Source organism: Rhinolophus hipposideros (assembly GCF_964194185.1).
Source record: "Rhinolophus hipposideros genome assembly, chromosome: X".
In the NCBI taxonomy this organism is placed as follows: Eukaryota; Metazoa; Chordata; class Mammalia; order Chiroptera; family Rhinolophidae; genus Rhinolophus; species Rhinolophus hipposideros.
The window spans coordinates 70,783,752-70,804,338 of NC_138046.1; the positions used below are offsets into that span (position 1 = coordinate 70,783,752).

At 34.8% G+C, this 20,587-nt stretch overlaps 1 protein-coding gene across 2 annotated transcripts in view; it reads right to left on the minus strand.

Annotated features, from left to right (window-relative positions):
* KLHL4 (kelch like family member 4) overlaps positions 1-20,587 on the minus strand; it is an 80,944-nt gene that overhangs the window by 10,729 nt on the left and 49,628 nt on the right. For both annotated transcript variants that reach the window (XM_081042498.1, XM_081042499.1), the window contains exons 5-9: positions 14,532-14,744; positions 11,680-11,866; positions 4,807-5,031; positions 3,132-3,294; positions 1,132-1,344 (exon numbers count right to left, since the gene is read on the minus strand). In XM_081042498.1, the coding sequence (XP_080898624.1) occupies positions 1,132-1,344; positions 3,132-3,294; positions 4,807-5,031; positions 11,680-11,866; positions 14,532-14,744 (1,001 nt within the window). The remainder of the gene's footprint in view (positions 1-1,131; positions 1,345-3,131; positions 3,295-4,806; positions 5,032-11,679; positions 11,867-14,531; positions 14,745-20,587) is intronic.

Consider the following 20,587-nt stretch of genomic DNA (forward strand, 5'->3'; position numbering starts at 1 on the left):
CAAACAAACAAACAAAAAACTACCACAGATCAATTACTAGGGAAGTAGAAACAAAGCATTATGATTCAGTGGTATCCTTCTCAGAAGAAGAATATTGATATCTCTTCCTTTAGTCTCTTCTTCCTACATGTATCCTATATATCACTGCTAAATCAATTTCCCCCAAATGACTATAATGTCAGTTCCCCCACATTTAATTGTCCCTTTGCCTACAAGATAAAATGTAGGCTATCCAACAATCTAGTACTTAACTGTGCTTTGAATTGGCCTTCTAAATCACATTTCAACATAAAGTCTCTGCTCTTGTCTACAAAGCTTTCTCCTTTACTTCCATAGTTTTGGTTGTGCTCTTTCCTACACCTGAAATCCCCTCCATTCTTTTTTATGCTTACAAAGTACAAATTCTACGTACTCCATGAATTTATCTTGAGGACACCATCCCATACTGATGTTGGCTTTCTGAATTCTGATAACCTTACTGACTATAAGTTTGTCATTTGTTCTTAAGTTAATATCATTTTACTATTATGTAAATATTTTTTTGTATTGTGAAGGACGTGAATGGTATAACTACAAAGTCATATGACTTCTTTTAGCAAACATCATACTTTATTCATCTAAATGAATGTCTGCCATTCAAAGAAGTTACCTTTAGGAAATTAAATACTTAATGCAATAAAGTCATTATTCAGAACATTATTAACACGTCTCTTAGGAAATTCTTTCCGTATATTTTGTGGTGGTAAGTCTTCATCCTTTGAGGGTTGATTTTATTTTTGAAACAGTAAATTCAATTTGATTTGAGCTGATGAATAGGTTGAGTGATAGCTTGGCATACAATTTCTTTATTATTAGATCCCTTTTATCTCATTATTTTATGGATGACTATCAAATAATAAAACAATATATTCTTTTTATATATTTCTATAGATGGATCTGAAATGCATGAGGAGGAGAATTTCTTCAAAATATTTTGAGTCTAAAAGTAAGTGTGCAATTTTACAAAGGACTAATGCTCTAAAAGGATTAACATTTATTTAGAAACCTAGTTTCTGGCAGCCTAAAAATCGTTCTCATTTCTGAAAAAAATAACCAAATAAATACATACATAAATAAAAAGAAACATTTTACCTTTCCACACAGTCAGAAAGCCTGGAGCAATGGTTAGAAGCAGGGGCATCATGACCCCCCACAACATATAAGAATCCGTTGTATGTTGCAACTCCCACACCTCCACGTCTCTTGGACATTGGAGCACACAGACTCCACTTGTTAGTGTGTGGGTCAAAGTATTCCATTGATTTCAGGCAGGAACTTCCATCACGTCCACCAATAGCATATAGCCTAGAAAAAAAGAAAAGTGTGTGTGTGTGCGCGTGTGTGTATAATTTCCAGATTATGCATAGAAAGAACCTTGCACAAAGCATTTTAAACTTCTGACTATATATTCTATATATTCTATTCCCTTAGTTTTTTGTAGCAGGCAGCCTGAGTTTGTGAATGGATAGTTACTTTAAGGCACTTGTGAAGTTCTACATACCCCAAACCTCCCTGCTTCAACATTTTTGTGAAAGTTACTTTAACATTAATAGATTAAAAGATCCCATAGAAAATTAAGTACACAGAAAGAAGGGAGGTATCAAAAACATTGACAATGTTTGTCAATTATGCCTCAATAAAAGCTGGACATTTGAAAAAAAGATAGGATGTTTTTAAAGACCAACTCCAAAAACCTTACAATTTTAGCTAGGTTCAATTTCTTAGTATTAGAATCCCCGTTGTTTTTATGAACTACTTTATTTAGTAAAAAAAAAAAAAAAAAAAAAAACAAAAACAAAAAAAACAAACTACATTTGTCACTAGGAATACTTAAATAAATAACTAAGGGAATAGAACAGAACCAAGAAACCAGATTTTTTCCTAGGAAAATATATTGGCTATGACATTTCTCCCATAAACTTTAAAACACCAATTATTTTAATGAGCAATAGTTTAAATCTAATTTAAATTTAATTCTGCATCAATAAAGATAAACATTGACTAAACCATATGTCTAAAACTGCCATTCACGCTCAGTTTTAAACAAGTCAGCAAAACAAAATTAAAATAGTCGAATTTGATTATTTCAAGCTGTTCTGTAGTATACAAGAGATTGTTATTGTGTCACCTGATATCATTCAGGTCAGGACAGAGATAGTCAGATTTAGCAGTATTTTAAGTTCTAAGACACTGTAAGGTTGGGTCTCCTCTTAACTATAGACATTTCCTACTTTTTTTTATTTGCATAAGGTTCTATAACCCATCTCTGTTGAAATTTCTTTTGAGCCCATTTATGTGATGAGGTATCAGCTTGATACATAGTCAGTACAGACACACAAGGCTGTCTCCTGCCATATCCTGGTGTCTGAATTTGTCATCATTCAAGTCCCTCTCATATGTCGGTTATTGTCTCCAAAGGTCCCTTGTCAGAAAGCATACGATTAACTGGAAGGAATAACAAGTCAAGCTCTTAGCAACCTCTAACATCATTGGATTTTATTATATTAGCTTGCTCTTATAGGTACGTGATCAGAAAGAAGGAAAGATTGAGAAAGACAAGACTAGAGGTAATTCTAGAGTTGCGAACATTAAAGAGTCAGGAAAGTGTGTGGTAAAGAACAAAAATGATTGCCCTATTACTAAGGCAGGTCAGAGTTTTGATTAAGTCAAGAATCAGTTATAATGCAAAGAGTAGTAGCAGCTTATTACAGGTAAAACTGGAACTTGTTTGTCTAGAAAAGCCCTTCTCAAATTTAATGCGCACACAAGTCATTTTATTAAAATGCTTATTCTGATGCAGGAGGTCTAGGGTGGAGCTAGGATTCAGCATTTCTAAATAAATCTCAGGTAATGCTGATGCTCCTGGTCCCAGGACCACACTTGAATAGCAAGAGACTATAGAATATTTAATTAAATATTCATTTTAGACAAGTATTTCCATCAAAATGAAAGGGAGGTTCCAAACAAAGTCCTTTTATTACTGATAACTAGGATGTCCTGATTGTTGAGAATGTTTGTTGATTGATGGATCACATCACCAGCTGTAACACATGGCCTAGGGACAAAGACCATGCATCTTTGGGTTTACTCACTTGTTGTTTAATGCAACAACACCAACTGTGCTTCTAGGAGTTGACATACTGGCCACGTAATTCCACTGACGTCCCTCAGGGTCCCATCTTTCTACAGTATTTAGATAACTCCATCCATCATGACCACCAACAGCATACATTGGTCCTTCAAGTGTGGCTACACCTAAAGGATAAATATTACATGAGGTCTCATGTAGGTATAACATATATAATGGCTATTGTTTAATTTTGTGAGCAATTAACTGCTTAAAAATTTGGTTTTGTTTCTTAAATGATTTTGTGTACACATAAATAACTTACTGAATCTAAATATAAAACTAAATGAAGTCTTTTAACCCTAGGAAATTTTCAGGCACAGTTACTTTATCATGGAAGGGTATCATTGTTGTAATACTGAAGTCAAAGGAGGTAGTGGAACACACCACTTCTAGGGATGTGGTAGAAAAGAGAGGCTGACTCTTTTTCTGGCATAATCTCAATGCCATTTTTTGAATATAAGAGGTAAATGATATATGACACTGAGTCTTAGATAAATCTTAGAATTGTAGGCTGACTGTGGTAGGTCTTTTTAATCCCTGCTCTTTATTATAAGGATTTGAAAAAGGTTCCCATCAGATAATTACATAGACAGGGTTTTTTGAGGTTTAATTAGAAATTTGTTCTATTAGATACTATAAATATCTCCTCTCTAACTGCTTCTCATCTGCTCTGGGAATACACATAATTGGCTATCCCCCCTCACCTTTTTTGCCATTTCAATGAGCCTCTATACCCTCATCACCTCTCCCTCATCAGTAAGTTTAAAAACTTGCTCTGACTTCTCTGTAAGGTATGTTTTCTAAGCTGTGTCTCGGAACCAGAGTGGTACAATTGAACTGAATATAATTACATAGTCTACATTTTGACATAGAGAATTTATCAGATAATTTGGGGCAAACAATGCCAGACTTGGATCTGCCACATTTTAGATGTGTAAAAGTCAATTCTTAAACAAAACAAAACAAAACAAAACAAAACAACAACAAAACAAGACAATTATTCTGTGTTTTGTTGAACAAACTCAAAACTATGCATTGAATCTAGCATGAATAAATACAGACTCTGACAAATATCCGGAAGAATTAAAGTTCCCCAATGTTCCAGAAATCTCCACTCCATCTTTCTTAAAGTTCTTTGGAACCTCTGACTTCCATATAACTTAGAGCTGCTCTCAACCAAAGTCTTTTTTTTTTCTTTTTTCTCCTAAATACCCCTGCCTTGGACCTGCATCATAAGACTTTTGCTGAAATACAGATTTGCCTCTTCTAGGAAAGGACATAATTAATCTAACTAGAAACACAATGTCTTTGAATCATCAAGTGCTCTTTCCTCTAAATTGAACTTAGAAGAAAACTCCCTGTTCTTTTATGTTCCTCAGTAGTGTATTCCTTCTAAAAGTTTTCATCCTTCCTAACATGGGACTCGTTTTAGCTACCAGTGGAAGAGAGGCAGATTTAACAAGTATGGCATCTGAAACAAGAAAACAGTTTCAAAGGTGTTTACCATTTGCTTCAGGATTTTGGAGACATTCTGACTAAGGCTTTGGCTAAATCCCAATAATGTGCAGTGAATTTCATTTTTAAATAGCTCTACTAACTATATATTCTTTAGAAACTATGTCACATTAAGCTCTTACCTAAGCCGTGCCTATGCGTTGACATGGGAGGCATCACAGTCCACATTTTGCCAACTGGATTAAAACATTCTACAGTATTCAAAGTTTTTAAACCATCTCTTCCTCCAACGACATAGAGCTTATTATCAATAACTGCAACTCCAAACTGAAGCCTACGGCCACTCATGGTGCCAATATGTAGCCAGCTGTTGGTCCTGAGGTCATATTTTTCGATTGTAGTGGTACCTGTTAAGGGAGTATTGAACAGTAGTAAAAGCCACTTGTATGAAAATTTTAATTGGCATCACTCACATTATATTTGTGTACCTATGATTTATAGAATAGAGTCAGTGCTTGCAACTCAAATTATAGTAAATAGTACAGATGACTCTCCAACCTGGTAGACAAGTGAGGGTAATATTTTACCAAACCTGGATCCAAACAGAAGAATTGGAATAAAATAGTTTATTTAATGTGTATGGTTTACACACTGATAATGGCTTCTTTGGCTATACTATGCTACTGGTAGTACTAACATGAGTATCGAACACCGTATTTTATGACAAAAACTTATCTTGGAATCTATTACTGCCTGTCTACACATCCATTAGGGCTTTAATGACCTATGACTATTCAGTATATTATTAATAATTTATGTCCTTTTATTTTATTCATTTTGGTGTGGGTGTCTGTGTATGTTGATTTAAAATACACATGATGAGGGGGACTTCATAGGAAAGGCAGCATCGAGGCGGATTTCTTGAATTCTCATCCAGAGCTTACCACAAACAGAACATCTATAACCCATCAAAGGACTCTCTGCTCATCACACAGAACAGCTAAGAGACTCATATGAGGATTACTTGAAGGTGGGCAAATTGGGCGAGCAGGGGAACAGGGAAGGAAGCGGAGTGGAGACGCAGCCTGCAACCATGGCTGCGAAGATGCAGGGGATCCCAGGATGAAACAGAGACCACAAAAGCCAGGAGGCGGGCTCTTTCCCTGCGTCCCACAGCTGATCTCTCCTGCTGACAAAACAGCATATCCAGCATTTGAGGAAGTAACCTCAGCTGAGGCCTCCAGCAGGGCCGTATGTTGGACAAAGGATGTAAACTCCATACCTGGACACGTCCCCACTACCGAATTCTATCCCCGCCCTTGCAGAGACTCAGGCTGGACCCTGAACTGAGGAGTAGTGTCAGATTACAGAGGAGTCATAGTTCACAGGATCTGGGAAGACCCAGCTTGCAGTTGTGACCCAGAGATGAGGCTGGAAAGAGTGTGACACTGCTGGTCTGGGAGAGAGAAGACCACTCCATCCAGAACCCCCAACCTTTCTGGCCTGCTTAGGGCAGGGCTATTACAACTGCAGAGACACTCCCAGGGATCAGCCGTAGGTGTCAGACGCATCTCTGGGCTTTCAGCAGCTCAGAAATCTCCCGACCACCACATACACACACACACACACACACACACACACACACACACACACACGGTAGAAGTACCCTAAGACTCAGGAGAACTGGGCACAGGGCTGGTTGTGTTACTCTCAGTGTGCATATGTGTAGGTAAGAGCAGAAACTGCATTGACTTTGTAGAAACTACCATCCAGACTCCTCAGTCCCACTCATCTAAATCTGCAGTCTCAAGGATACTCTGGGCACCAGGTGACCAGCTATGCCTGCACACTACACAGAGGACTCCTGGTACAGAAGAGGACAACCTGAAGATTACTTGGTGGGCTTAAGCCAAGATAGGCACTGCTTGTTTTGTTTTGTTTTTATATCTTTGATATTTTTGCCTGTGTTGAGTGTGGGTTATTGGCTGTTTTTACATGTGAATGTATTTGTTTTTTTCTTTGTTGTTGTTGTTATTGTTGTGCTTGGTGATTTGCTTTGTTCTGAAACTACCCTACACCAGGGTCCAGCTCAAGAGGCACAAGATTCAACACACCCAGAGGCCAACTCCAGATCAAACCAGAGTACTACTGGGTTTGATGTACAAGTGACACACCCAGAGGGAATTCTCTACAACCACAAGAGCCCATAGAGGGCAAGCCACATTTAAGAAGTCAACCCTCATCCAGCAGAACATCCTGCCGTGGACAGAGCCAAGTCTCACAACTAGTCAGCCAAGGTGTCAATCCCACCTACTCACAAGCTAAAAGCAATTAAAGATCAACTGTAACAGGACAATATACACAACACAAGAGTCACCTTTGGAGCACACGCAGAGGAGTAGAAGGAAGTGGTGCGAGTCAAATATACAAGACACATAATACATAAGTTAACCCAGCAAAAACAAGAACCCTAGGGGATCTACCTAACACATCGAAGCAAACACAGAGAGTCAGCCAGAATGGGGAGACAAAGAAACATGTCCCAAATAAAAGAACAGAAGAAACCTCCACAACTGGAACCAAATGAAGCAGAGGTAACCAACCTGTCAGAGACAGAGTTCAGAACACTGGTGATAAGACTGTTTAAGGAGCTTAGAGAAGACATAAAGAAGGATAGAGAAATCATAATGAATAACCAGCTAGAACCAAAGAATACAGTAACTGAAATAAAGAACACACTTGAAGGAATTACCAGCAGGTTAGACGAAGCAGAGGATCAAATCAGTGACTTAGAAGACAAGTTAGCAGAGATTACCCAAATGGAAAAACAAAAAGAAAAAAAGAATAAAAAACAATGAAGATGGTTTAAGGGACTTCTGGGATAACATAGCTCCCAACAATATGCACATCATAGGAATACCAGAAAGTGAAGAGAGGAAGAAAGGTATCAAGAACATATTTTAAGTAATAATGTCTGAAAACCTCCTTAACCTGGTGAAGAAAACCGATATATAAGCCCAGAAAGTGCAGAGAGTTCCAACCAGGATAAACCCAAACAGGTCCACACCAAGACACATTATAGTTAAAATACAAAGGTTACAGACAAAGAGAGAATCCTAAAAGCAGCAAGAGAAAGACAGAGGGTTACATACAAGGGAACTCCCATAAGACTATCAAATGATTTTTCTACAGAAACATTGCAGGCCAGGAGGGAGTGGAAGGAAAAACTGAGGGTTCCTAGATGGGAGGGTGGGTGGGGATAACAGGAAGGTGAGGGAATTAGAAAGCACAGTCAGTAACCACAAGATTGCCATGCGGTTACAAGAGTTAATTTGGGGAATGTAATGAATAATGCTTTAAAGATTTTGTTGGGTATCCGATGGACACTTGTCTCATTAGGGAGACCACCTCAGGGATGATGTAGATTCTTGATCACTGCACTGTACACCTGCAGCTGAAGCTGAACAATAATGAATGTCAACTACAAGTTTATATGTAATATATATTATGTATGTATGTGTATATGTGTGTGTGTGTGTGTGTATGTATGTATGTATGTATGTTATGCATATAGTTTTAAGAAGCGGAGTACAGCATTTGGCATAGAGACAGTGGAAGTATAATGGCTGTGTGTGATGTCAGAGGTATAGTGGATGGGGGAAGGGGGGTTGACACAGTGTGAGGGATATAAATGATAAATGTCTATTACATTGTTTTGTGCACCTGAAACTAAAAAAAATAAAATGCCAAAAAGAATAAAAAACAAATAAAATAAAATACAAATGACTAAAGGAACAAGAATGTAAATTCCTTTTAAATGGATCTTTGTTGTACAACTTTCATGATGGTAACACAAAGGATTATAATTAAGAATACAATTATTGTTTATTAGAATTAAATATGTAATTCTGAGTTATTGTCTCCTTTATGTATCAATAAAAGGTCATTTTCTATTTAATTAATGAAATATCGAGTTTACTACTGTACTATACTGTCACCATAGCGTAGTAAATTATCACTTCTGTAGGCGATGCTTTTTACCAGTCATTCATAATAGCTGCTATTATTTAGTAGAATTTGATTTTGCACAATAGGGAAGTTTCTGATTGAAAACCAAGATGGGAAATGAAAGAATTATTTCATACTAAGACAGCTAATATCATAGTTAGGCAATTTCACCCCAATTTTACAAAGTCAACCGTAAGGATAAAAAAAAAATGGTTTTCAGTTTTGCTCTTCTACTGGAAGATTTGTGGAGAAAACATAATCCATTAGTTACAGTGAAAATATAGTTAACATCTGGCATATCCACTGGCCAATTATAAATCTGTGGTGTGGGGCAATATCAAGTCAAAATTTAAGCAGAGTATATATACTATCTATGGCTGCTTCTGAAAATTTTTCTGTGTATATTGAATTAGTGGAAACAGTGTTTCTTTCTTTTCTCTAATTTTAAATATTTCCAGTGAATAGTACACTGTAAGTATTTCTGTCTCAAAAGTTTGAATTTTCACAATAAAAACTTGTGAATATACAGGTACTGATTTACTCTACCTCTTTAATCTCTGCGTCTTTTACTGATAATGTAGATTTCGCTAAATGATGATTTACGGATCAGCAATTGCTCTTTTAACTAATAGCTTGATGAGAGGTCAAATGGCACCACCTAGCAGAGCATCTTTTCTACACTAAATATCTCTGGATGATACTGTTAAAAGTGGAATATATACAAAAAATGTCACAGCTACTGTCACTCTGTCAACCAGCCAACTTTTTCTGAATGTTTTTGTATCTTTCCACTCCCTCATTCCAATCTTCCAAAATCTGTCTTTCTATCCTCTCTTTCCTATTTTAACTTTTTATTTAAAACTCTTCATTAGTGGAATTTACCAAAGAGCCAATTTAAACTAGGAAATGAAGGCTATGCTGCACTAATTATTAAGATTATAAAAATGATATTAATAGTGAAGTAATTAGTCAGGAAATCTTACAAAGCTACATTAGTCAGCTGTATATACAAGATTTACACTGAAAGAATATAAAAGTCTGTTTTAGACCAGGGTAATTTTTTTTCTGGACATTAGATTAAATATAGTAGATATATTTACTCCATATCTCTTATTTGCACCTACGAACATATATGACTAGTAGCTCTGTATGTTGAATTCTGAAGCTATCTTCAACCCACTTACCTACCTTCACTATTGCTCCAACTAATCAAAATGGAAATCCTCTAGCTAAGTTACTATGACAACTCTATATTTGATGGGAACACAGACTTTTTAAAACTTATCTCTCCTTAGGTCCCGCTTTGTAATTTTTCTGTGTAAATTCACCTTCTTCCCTGAAACACTGAAAATATGGTTTCTCAATTCATTTCTAAGCTCCTATTCATCCCTCATTTATGATTTATTTTAGGAGGGAAAACAACCAACCAAACTCTGTAGTATTGTTGGGAACACGATAGTTCCTGTAGTTTGAATATATCTGATTTAGTCATTTCCTCTATTTTTAAAATAATCTAAAACTGACTACATTAGCCTTTAATTTGTCCCTTGTTATACTGTTTCTCAGAATTCATCGTGTTTAATAAATGGAAAGTTACTGAATACCTTGTATGTACAACAGCCCAAAGTTTACCATTTGACAGTTTTTAAACTTTTACTCTGTGCTCACTCAAACAAATTTCTGATGATTCTTTTGATATGCATGGTAGGATTTAGAACTAACCCAAGCCACCTGTGTGATATCTATATTTAGCAACTAATTCCAAGTCAATTGTATGAGTCAGAGAGGAAATTAAAGACTGAGGAAGTACTGTATTTCCTAGACATCAAAAGGTGAAGTATTTTAAAAAATGTTAAGTGAAACAACAGACTGTAAGAAAAGGCACATAATATAGAAATTATTTTTTATAGTTTTTTGAGATTTGAACTGGTACATTTTAAAAATGTAATACTAATTTATATAGATAAATGTTACCTCCTTAATGTTTTTGCTATACTTAGTTTTATTTTCTGTATTTTTTGTTTATTATTTTATAAAAATTATTATGTTTATTGGGATGGCATTGGTTAGTAAAATTATATAGGTTTCAAGTGTACAATTCTATAATAATCATCTATATATTGCATTGTGTGTTATTTTCTGAAGAACACTAGTTTTGTGAAGTTACTTGACTACTTTGTAAATAATTGTATTTGCAAGCTCTTGTTTTATAGTTTTATGATTAATTGGCATATCTCCTATATGGTCTTCCAATTTCCAGTTGTACATAAAAATATAAAAAATGAATCCATTCTAGTAGCACAAAACTTTTGACGTTTGTATCATTTTCTACAGATGTCAAATGACATTTACATGTGAGATCTGGCAAATTTAAAGTGGGTTGGTTTTATTTCCTACATAGCCAACTCTAAATTACAAAATCCTTGCCTCATTGTTTGGGCCTCATGAGTCTACAGACAGAAATTAAGTGTAGAAAGGTAGAACTATAGAAAAATAGGTTATAAGAAGGGTTCCAGGTAAAGTGATGGCTTCAGAAACTGTTCCTCATTCTATTTGATAAAATTCTTATGTAAAATCACTGCTTTATTCCAGGTTTGAATTGCTGATGTTGTTATCAACATGTCAAGATTCTTTTTAACTGGCCTTTGAGCATCTAACAAGAAATTGACAGCAAGGAGTTAGAGGCCACTCTTCTATTTCTGTCAAAAAAACATATTTGGAGGACCTCGTCCCTTCCATTTATGATAAACTTTAAATAAGGTTTCCCTGAAAATATCTTATATTGCAAAGTAAACACTCAAATTTAAAAATTTCTATCACAATAGTACCTATTAAGAGTTTAGCCAACAGTAATTTTAAAGGGTTATATCCCATAAGGTATGAAAAAAGGTTACAAATTTACACAAAGTATCCTGTTTATGAAAGTTAGTTTTAGATGCACACATTTAAATATGACTTTAATACCACCCTCATCATTTGGAGGGTGTTGAGAATATATTTTCGTTTTTGAATGATACTTTCTAAATTAATTAATTTGTTTCTGTTACCTTTCAGAGCATCCATGCCTCCCACAGCATAAAGCGCCCCCACAGTTGATTTTCTAGGCTTCGTCCGAGGGCTTTGCATCATGGGTCTTCTTTCAGGTAAGAGATGATACTTCATAGCTTCTATCAGGAGTTTCTGACACTCAAGATCACCAGTAAACATGGAGCTATTTTCAAGATCTGCCAGTAACTGAAAAGTAACGATGCACAGTATATGAAGTGTAGTCCACCGTTACAAAGAACGTGTTTTCTGTTTATATTACTTTGGAGAAGATTCAAGCTACTTCAGATGTAGAATTGCTATTATTTAATATCTTAACTTATTTAGCAACATCTTTTTATGCTCACTTATGATTTAAAATGATTAAAAGCCTCATGGTATTAGCTAATGACCTATGCAGATTTATTTGACATATTCATCTTTTGAATATATACACATATAATCTCAACGAGTGAAAGTGAAAGCACTCATAAAAATGTGTTACTGAAAGCAGTCAAAGAGAATGACTTTGTATGCCAAAAACAAGCATCTCCCAGTCTATGGCACGTAGCTAGAGAAGCAGCTACGTTTTGGTGTTTTAAGGGGAGGTGGTAAAAACATGCCCAGTCAAAATCACCAATAGGGTGCTGAATCTTTATAATCACATCACTTCTGTAAAGTATTCTAAAAGTAGGTCATTTTTCATCTGTACATGTACATGTGTACATGAACAAAGTACACGTGTTAGTAACTAGCCAATCTATCAGCAATAGTAGATGATTAATCCTTTCTAACCATCACTGCTTGGCAGACAATAAGACACTAATTGAATGGGGTAAGAGCTAGGTATTTTTCCTGAGATTAGTTGAGAAGGGTTTGTTTCAGAATTTTGTCACAGGTCATTTAGATTAATTCTTTTAAATTTTGGGTCCACAGTATTATAGGGAGGAATAGCAAGCAGGTGTTGGAGTAGGGGTGCTAATCTCACTCCATAAAACTTCACTGAAGTTTCCTGTTCTGCACTGGTTAACAGCGGCTCTGTTCTCACCCCACCTGTTATCTTTGATGGATTACTGTTTTGACTTGGCTGTTGAGACCCCCGGCATTTCCTTAATGCATACACTGCTGAAAGCAGGTTTGAAAACTGGGCTATGTAATTGTTTTCCCTTTCAAAAATATTTTTCAGAGATTTATCACCATTCTTTTCATATATTTAATTTCTAGAATATTTGTTTAAAGTCACGTTTAAAATTGCTTTGCAAAGTGTACATTTTGTATGCCATTACCCACCACTACCATCATTAAGAAAAGTTCACACAGTCCACATCACAGACATAAGGTACACTCAGGGCTAGGAGGCCAATGCACTACTGGTTGTGTGTTTTGGCTGGAAATTTCCCCTCAGTCCAATAAAGTAAGAGCAATCCAAACTTAAAATTTTGCTGAAAGAATGTCATATAGAATTAAAGCAGTGTCAAGTTAATGGTCACTGATCTTTTATACCAGTGCTTCTTAAATTTCTGTGTATCTAAAAATCATATGGAAAACTTGTTAAAAAACAGTTTCCTTGGGCCTCACCCCTAGACATTTGTTTCAGTAGGTCTGTGATCGGGGCCTGAGAAATTGTGTTTCCAACAAGCTCCCAAGCAATGCTGTGTTGCCGGTCCAGGGACATTTTGAGCAACACTGCCTTAGAGAAGCTGATAAATCACATACACCGTCTCATGAGAATAACACACACAAGAATATACACATTCACAGAAACATAAAATTTCTATAGATGCTGAAATTTGGGTTGGAAATTACATATATATTTTAATGTTTCTCTTCTTGATATTACTATTGCCTTGCCCTTTAGATAAATTTTCTGCATGAGGGCTGTCAATATTCTTTTATTGCATATGGACAGATTCATAAGAGTAAATATATAGTTCTATTGGATTTAATTGATGATTAAAGGTGGAAAAAGTAGAGAAACCATTAGCAAATTAACGTTCTATTTTTCAATATTAACATTTAATTAGTAATTTTGTTGAAAACCAATGAATTTTAATGTTTATGAAACTGATCCACTAAGTCCAGATAAGGTCCCTCCTTCCAAAGTGGATGATGATTGAGGACTTCAGCCATAGGGTATATGGTATATGAAGTATGCATATGTGCAATATATTAATGTATATACATAATACAAATTATACCTACTATTGGTAAATTTGCTACAGAGAAACAATCTTGTTATTTCCAATTGTAGAGTTATGTAGAGAGACTGCACTCCAACCTCACTAAACTTCACAGACTAAAATTCAGTAAGAGGTGGGTCCATCCTGAATCTTATTCAAGGGTGTCTGTTTTTAGAATCATTTTTACTATAATACTTTAGCATGCATGATGGAGGTGTCATTATAATGACTCTTTCATGCATCTGAAACTATTCTAATATGCTTTCAATCATAGTAGCTGATTACCCATGGTTAGTAGGTATTATCCAGAATCTAACTCCTTTCTAGAGTCTCCTCTGGGATGCTCGTGTACTGATTATTATCACCTTGCCTAGAAGGTGGGCAGGGAAAGAAAAAGAGTTAACCTAGTCATTTTCCTGCTTGTTGCAAGTGCTGTTTGAGGAGAGGAAACTGAAACTAATGAGTATGCTAAAGTTTAGGGATTATCTGTGGATTTTTTTTTAATCCTTGTTTCCTCTCACTTCGTCATTAATACTACTAATTGAAGGCTGGACATGGCCTTCTGCAAAACAAATCCTGTATACTTCAATTACTGGAAATCCTCTGAATAAAATAAAACATGACAAATAAAGAATGGATTAATGCTTGGTAGTAGCTCATACTGTACTTTACATGACATGGGTAAATTTCCATACCTGTGGTGGAAGTAATGGCAACCTGATGTAAGAAAGCAGCATCGCTAGGTCTTGTTGCCTGGCCTGCACATCATGCCCCACCCACTGCATTAGAGCATGGAAAATGGTTTCTTCATCAGGCACATTAATGTCATCACTGCACAGAAGTTCTGAAATTTCATTAGCTGGAAGCATGAGGAATTCTTGGTTCTTTATTACCTCGATGAAGTGTTCCTAGAAAAGAAAGGTTTTCTACTGAAATTTTGTACTTTAAAAACTTCTTAACAAAATAAGTGTATCAACTCATTTCACTGTCAAACTTCAGAAAATGCCAGACACAAATATATGCATTTATAACACATGGGTGCTATTGCTGCCCATGTCAAGAGACATGGGGGAGCTCTCTGAAGCTGAGGAGCAAAATGTCTATACTGGATATTATTTAGGAACATAAGGAAAGGCCTTAACTGTTTCACAGTTCACATGGATAGTGTCCAAGTTGATATGGGTGCTTTTCTCTCTCAGCTGTTGTAGGTGACAACAGCTTATGACTTCAGAACTGATGAATGTCGGGTTGATCTTTAGCCAAAAACCTTAAGAGAAAGGCTCAAAATTTTCAAGGTGTTTTTTTTTTTAATTGACATCTGCTGCTTGCTTTAATTTTTTTCACTTTAAAGATAAGGCCAAAATCAAAACCTCTCAGCTTCAACAAAGCAACTATTATTCTTATGAACACTAATGGACTATACTGAAATAAAGTAAAATATAAATATCTGATTTTGTACTTAATTTGAAGTGTTACCAGTGAAATCAATTACAGATGTTTATTCTGAAAGAAGCTACAGATGTTTATTCTGAAAGAAGCTACTGTGAGTACTGCAGACTCAAATACTGATGATGGTTATTCAAAATTAAATTTATGGAATACCAAGAAAATAGGTTGAATTGGAACCTGAAGATGGTTTTATAATATTCAATCACAACAATTTTTAAAGACATAGAAGGCTATTGTTTTAATATAAATCAGGAGTTTTAAAATAATCTCTAGTGCTTTCAACTGTCGTATACCCAAAAAACAAAGACTCACATAATTTCAAATGATCAGATACTATTTAGGCAACAATTCTCATGTATCAGTACTTTTAATGTTGTGTACATAAAATTACATTTAAGAGATGACTATAAACAAGATGTGGCCTCTCTATTTTCATGGACAGCACACAGCATTACAGTAAACCAAATTTATATTCTACCATTAAATGTGGTTCTCCCATTTAGTTCACTTTCTGATGGGTCTTTAAGAATATCTTCAAATCTAATAGTCTCACCATTACCCGTCAAAATATCCAGTGAAAGGTTTGAGTTCCAAGAAACGGAAGATGCTAAATCTGCAGCACTGCCTTGAACTCCACTTGCAATTTTCAGGGAGCACATAGACCCTGGATGTTTCTCAGTGTGGAAAATTTCATTTAATGTTGGTTGTATGGGAATTTTTTTCTGATAATTCAAGAAGATGACTGGACTTAAGTTCATTTTTCACACAAGAAAAACCTTTTCAAAGGAGAACATGACTGTCAAAGGGTCCGCTTGCTGAAAGTTCAGTAACTGGAATACTGTTCTTTAGCTGAGATCCAAGTCCTCTGGCATTCATTTTCAACTCGCTTTGTGAAGAGCCTCTCAGGCCCGTTACCAAGGTAGAAGTTTGTTGAAGGCTTGGGAGAGATATCTCTGGCTGTACATTTAGGGGACAAATACTAAATTTCTTTGAGATGAGAAAAAAGATAGATGACAAACTATTTTCTCTTATGGAAAAACACGGTCTTCTATCAGCCAGGAAAAGGTATCTTTTAAAATGGACAATAATCTATACATTCAGGATAATCTTAAAGGGGCTCCCATGGAATTTTTTTGCAGAGGGATGGGGTTTTCTTTCAGTTTTTGTATAATTATATCTCAATTCTCCCTTCTGTCATTCTGTTGTCTGTATTTTGTCAAGTATCAAATTTCAGGCATCTGTTAAGTTTTTTCATCAAAACAGTACTATATTTTTTTTCCAATTTATGTTATATATTTTTCTTTTAGAACGTAATGATCATTTACAACATTTTTTTCATAATAATGATCTCAAGTTTTAAATGCAATGAAATACCCTTCTCAAATTAAGATAAACATGTCTATTTGGTAATTTATGTTGCACAATAAATAAATATTCTGGAAGCAGCTTAAGACAGCATTTGAGTAACTGGGGGAACTGAATAAGTGATATCATTTTTTCAACTCTGCTCTGAGTTTAGTCATTGTGGAACTCAACCTAATAGCGAAGTTATCCATATAACAATCATCAACTTAGATAGACCCATGAGGAAGCACTAATATAATAAATTCCAAGTTAACTTGCCTATTTAGACAAAGTGCCCACTTATAACTAAGATAAGCAATTGACTGAGAAGTGCAGTTCTTACTGTAGCAGATGACACAGGTTGAAAAGCCCCTAACCAATAGCAAAATAATGAAGCTAGTACTATAATTAATAATACATTACACATGTACAGAACTCCACACTTTATGGATTTATTTCACAAGCATTAATTAAGTCATCACCAATCTGGTCTTGGGAAAGTGGAATTATTCTGATAAGAATGAAATACATAAGTAATGGATTATAGAATTGCACACTCGAAACTGATATTATTTTATTTACCAGTGTCACCCTAATAAATGTGACTTAAATGACAGAGAATTCAAGATTGCAGTTCTTAAAAAAACTGAACAAGATGCAAGAAAACACAGGCAGTTTAATGAACTCAGAAACACAATCAAAGAACAAAATGAACAGTTTACCAAAGACATTGAAATTTAAAAAAAGAACCAAATAGAATTTCTGGAGATTAATAACTCAATAAAAGAAATGAAAAATGAAATAGCCCGCTTAGGTAGTAGAGTTCACCAGAGGGATAAAAGAATCAGTGACATCGAAGATAGAAACCTGGAAATGACAGGGATGGAAGAAGAAAGAGACTTGAGACTTAAAAGAAATGAAAGAATTCTACAAGAACTTTCTGACTCCATCAGAAAGAGCAATATAAGAATAATGGGCATACCAGAAGGATAAGAAGGAGAAGGGAACAGAGAGTATATTCAAACAAATAGTCAATGAAAACTTCCCAAACTTGTGGAAAAAACTGGATCGTCGAATCCAAGAAGCAAATAGAACACCTAATTACCTCAACTCCAACAGGCCTTCTCCAAGGCCCATTGTATTGAAACTGTCAAAAATCAACAACAAAGAAAGAATCCTCAAGGCAGCTAGGGAAAAGAAGACAGTAACCTATAAAGGAAAGCCCATTAGATTATCATCAGATTTTTCAGCAGAAACTCTACAAGCCAAAGAGGGAGTGGAACGAAATATTCAAACTATTGAAAGAGAGAAATTATGAGCCAAGAATAATATATCCAGCAAAGATATCCTTTAGATATGAAGGAGGAATAAAGACCTTTCCAGACATACAGAAGCTGAGAGAATTTTCTAACACAAGACCTGCATTACAAGAAACACTAAAGGAGGCTACTCAACCACCATCAATAGGAACACTTTGTGGTCAGCAAAATGCTATGAAACTAGAAATCAATTAAAAGAAAAAGCTGAAAAACACACAAACACATGGAAGCTAAATAAGATGCTACTAAATGATGAATGGGTCAAAAATGAGATCAGGGATACAAAAGATCAATGAAACCAAGAGCTAGTTTCCTGAAAATGTAAACAAAATTGACAGATCATTAACCAGACTCATCAAGAAAAAAAAAGAAATCAGAAATGAAAAAGGAGAAGTGACAACGGACTCTATAGAAATGCAAAACAATTTAAGAAACTACTAAGAGTAAGTGTACTACAACAAATTGGACAATCTGGAAGAAATAGATAAATTCCTAGAAGCATACAATCTTGTAAGGCTGAATCAAGAAAAAACAGAAAATCAGAACACGCTGATAACTACCAACAAAATTGAATCAGTAATCTACAAGTTCCCAACCAACAAAAGTCCTGGACCAGGTGGCTTCACAGCTGAATTTACCAAACATTGAAAAAAGAATTATCACTAACTCTCCTCAAACTATTCCAAAACATCCAAGAGGAAGGAAGGCCCTGAAGCTCATTGTACAAGGCCAGCATTACCCTGATTCCAAAATCAAAGGCATTACAAGTAAAGAAAACTGTAGGCAGATACTCCTAATGAGCATCGATGAAAAAAAATCTTCAATAAAATATTAGCAAACTGAATTCAGCAATACATGGGAAACAATCATAAACCACAATCAAGTGGGATTCTTTCCTGCTATGGAATGTTGGTTCAATATCTGCAAATCAATTAATGTGTTATACCACATAAACAAAATAAAAATCCTATGGGCTTATCAATAGGTTCAGAAAAAGCATTTTACAAAATCCAGCATCCATTTATGATAAAAACTCTCAGCAAAGTGGGAATAGAGAGAACATACCATGTTTCCCCAAAAATAAGACTTAGCGGGAAAATCAGCTCTAATGCATCTTTTGGAGCAAAAATTAATATAAGACCCGCTCTTATTTTACTATTGTATAAGATCAGGTCTATAATATAATATAATTAATATACTATACTACACTATACTATACTATACTATACTATACTATACTATAATACCAGGTCTTATATTATTTTATGCTCCAAAAGTCACATTAGAGCTGATTGTCTGGCTACGTCTTATTTTCAGGGAAACATGGTTATGTCAACATAATAAAGGCCATATATGACAAACTCATGGCTAATATCATACTCAACGGGAAAAAGCTAAAAACATTCTCCTTAAGATTTGATCAAGACTTTTTCCATTTTTATTCAACATGGTACTGGAAGTCCTAGCCACAGCAATCAGATAAGTAAAATAAATAAAAGACATCCAAATGGGAAAGGAAGAAGTGAAAGTGTCATTATTTACAGATAGCATCATACTATATATAAAGAAACCAAGAGATTACAACAAAAATCTATTAGAACTGATAAATATATTTAGTAATTCACAGAATACAAAATTAATATTCAGAAATCCGTTCCATTTTTATACACCAATAATAAGCTATCAGAAATAGAAATTAAGAAAACAATCCCATTTACAATTGCATCAAAAATAAAAATACTTAGGAATTAATTTAATCAAGTAAGTAAAAGACCTGTACTCAGAAAATCATAAGGCATTGAAGAGAGCAATTAAAGAAGATACAAAAAAAAAAAAAAAAAAAAAGTAGGAAACATGTACCATACTCCTGGATAGGAAGAATTAATATAGTTAAAATGTCCATACTATCTAAAGTAATCTATACATTCAATGCAATCCCTATTAAAATACTATTTTTTCACAGAATTAGAACAAATAATCCTAAAATTTACATGGAAAACATAAAATACCCTGAATAGCCATGGCAATCCTGAGAAAGAAGAACAAATCTGGAGGTATCACACTATCTGTTATTTAGTTACACTACAAGGCGATAATAATCAAAATAGCATGGTATTGGCATGAAACAAAAACATAGATCAATGTAACAGAATAGAGAGCCCAGAAATAAATCCATGTTTATATGTTCATTGAATCTATGACAAAGGAAGCAAGACTATACACTGGGGTAAAAACAGTCTGTTCAATAAATGGTACTGGAAAAATGGGACAGATACATGCAAAAAAAAAAACAAAAAACGAAATTGTACCACCTTCTTAAACCATATATAAGAATGAACTCAAAATGGATGAAAGACTTAAATATAAGACCTGAAAACTTAAAACTCCTATGAGAAAATATAGCAAGTAAACTCTCAGACATTGTCATTAATAATATTTTTACTGACATATCTCCTCAGGTGAGGGAAACAAAAGGAAAAATAAACAAATAGTACTACATCAAACTAAAAAGATTTATCCACAGAAGGGAAAACATTAAAAAATGAAAAGACATCCTACTGAATAGAAGAGTTTTTGCCAATCATAGATGTGATAAGGGATTAAAATCCTAAATTTGTTTTTTTAAAAGTCTTACAACT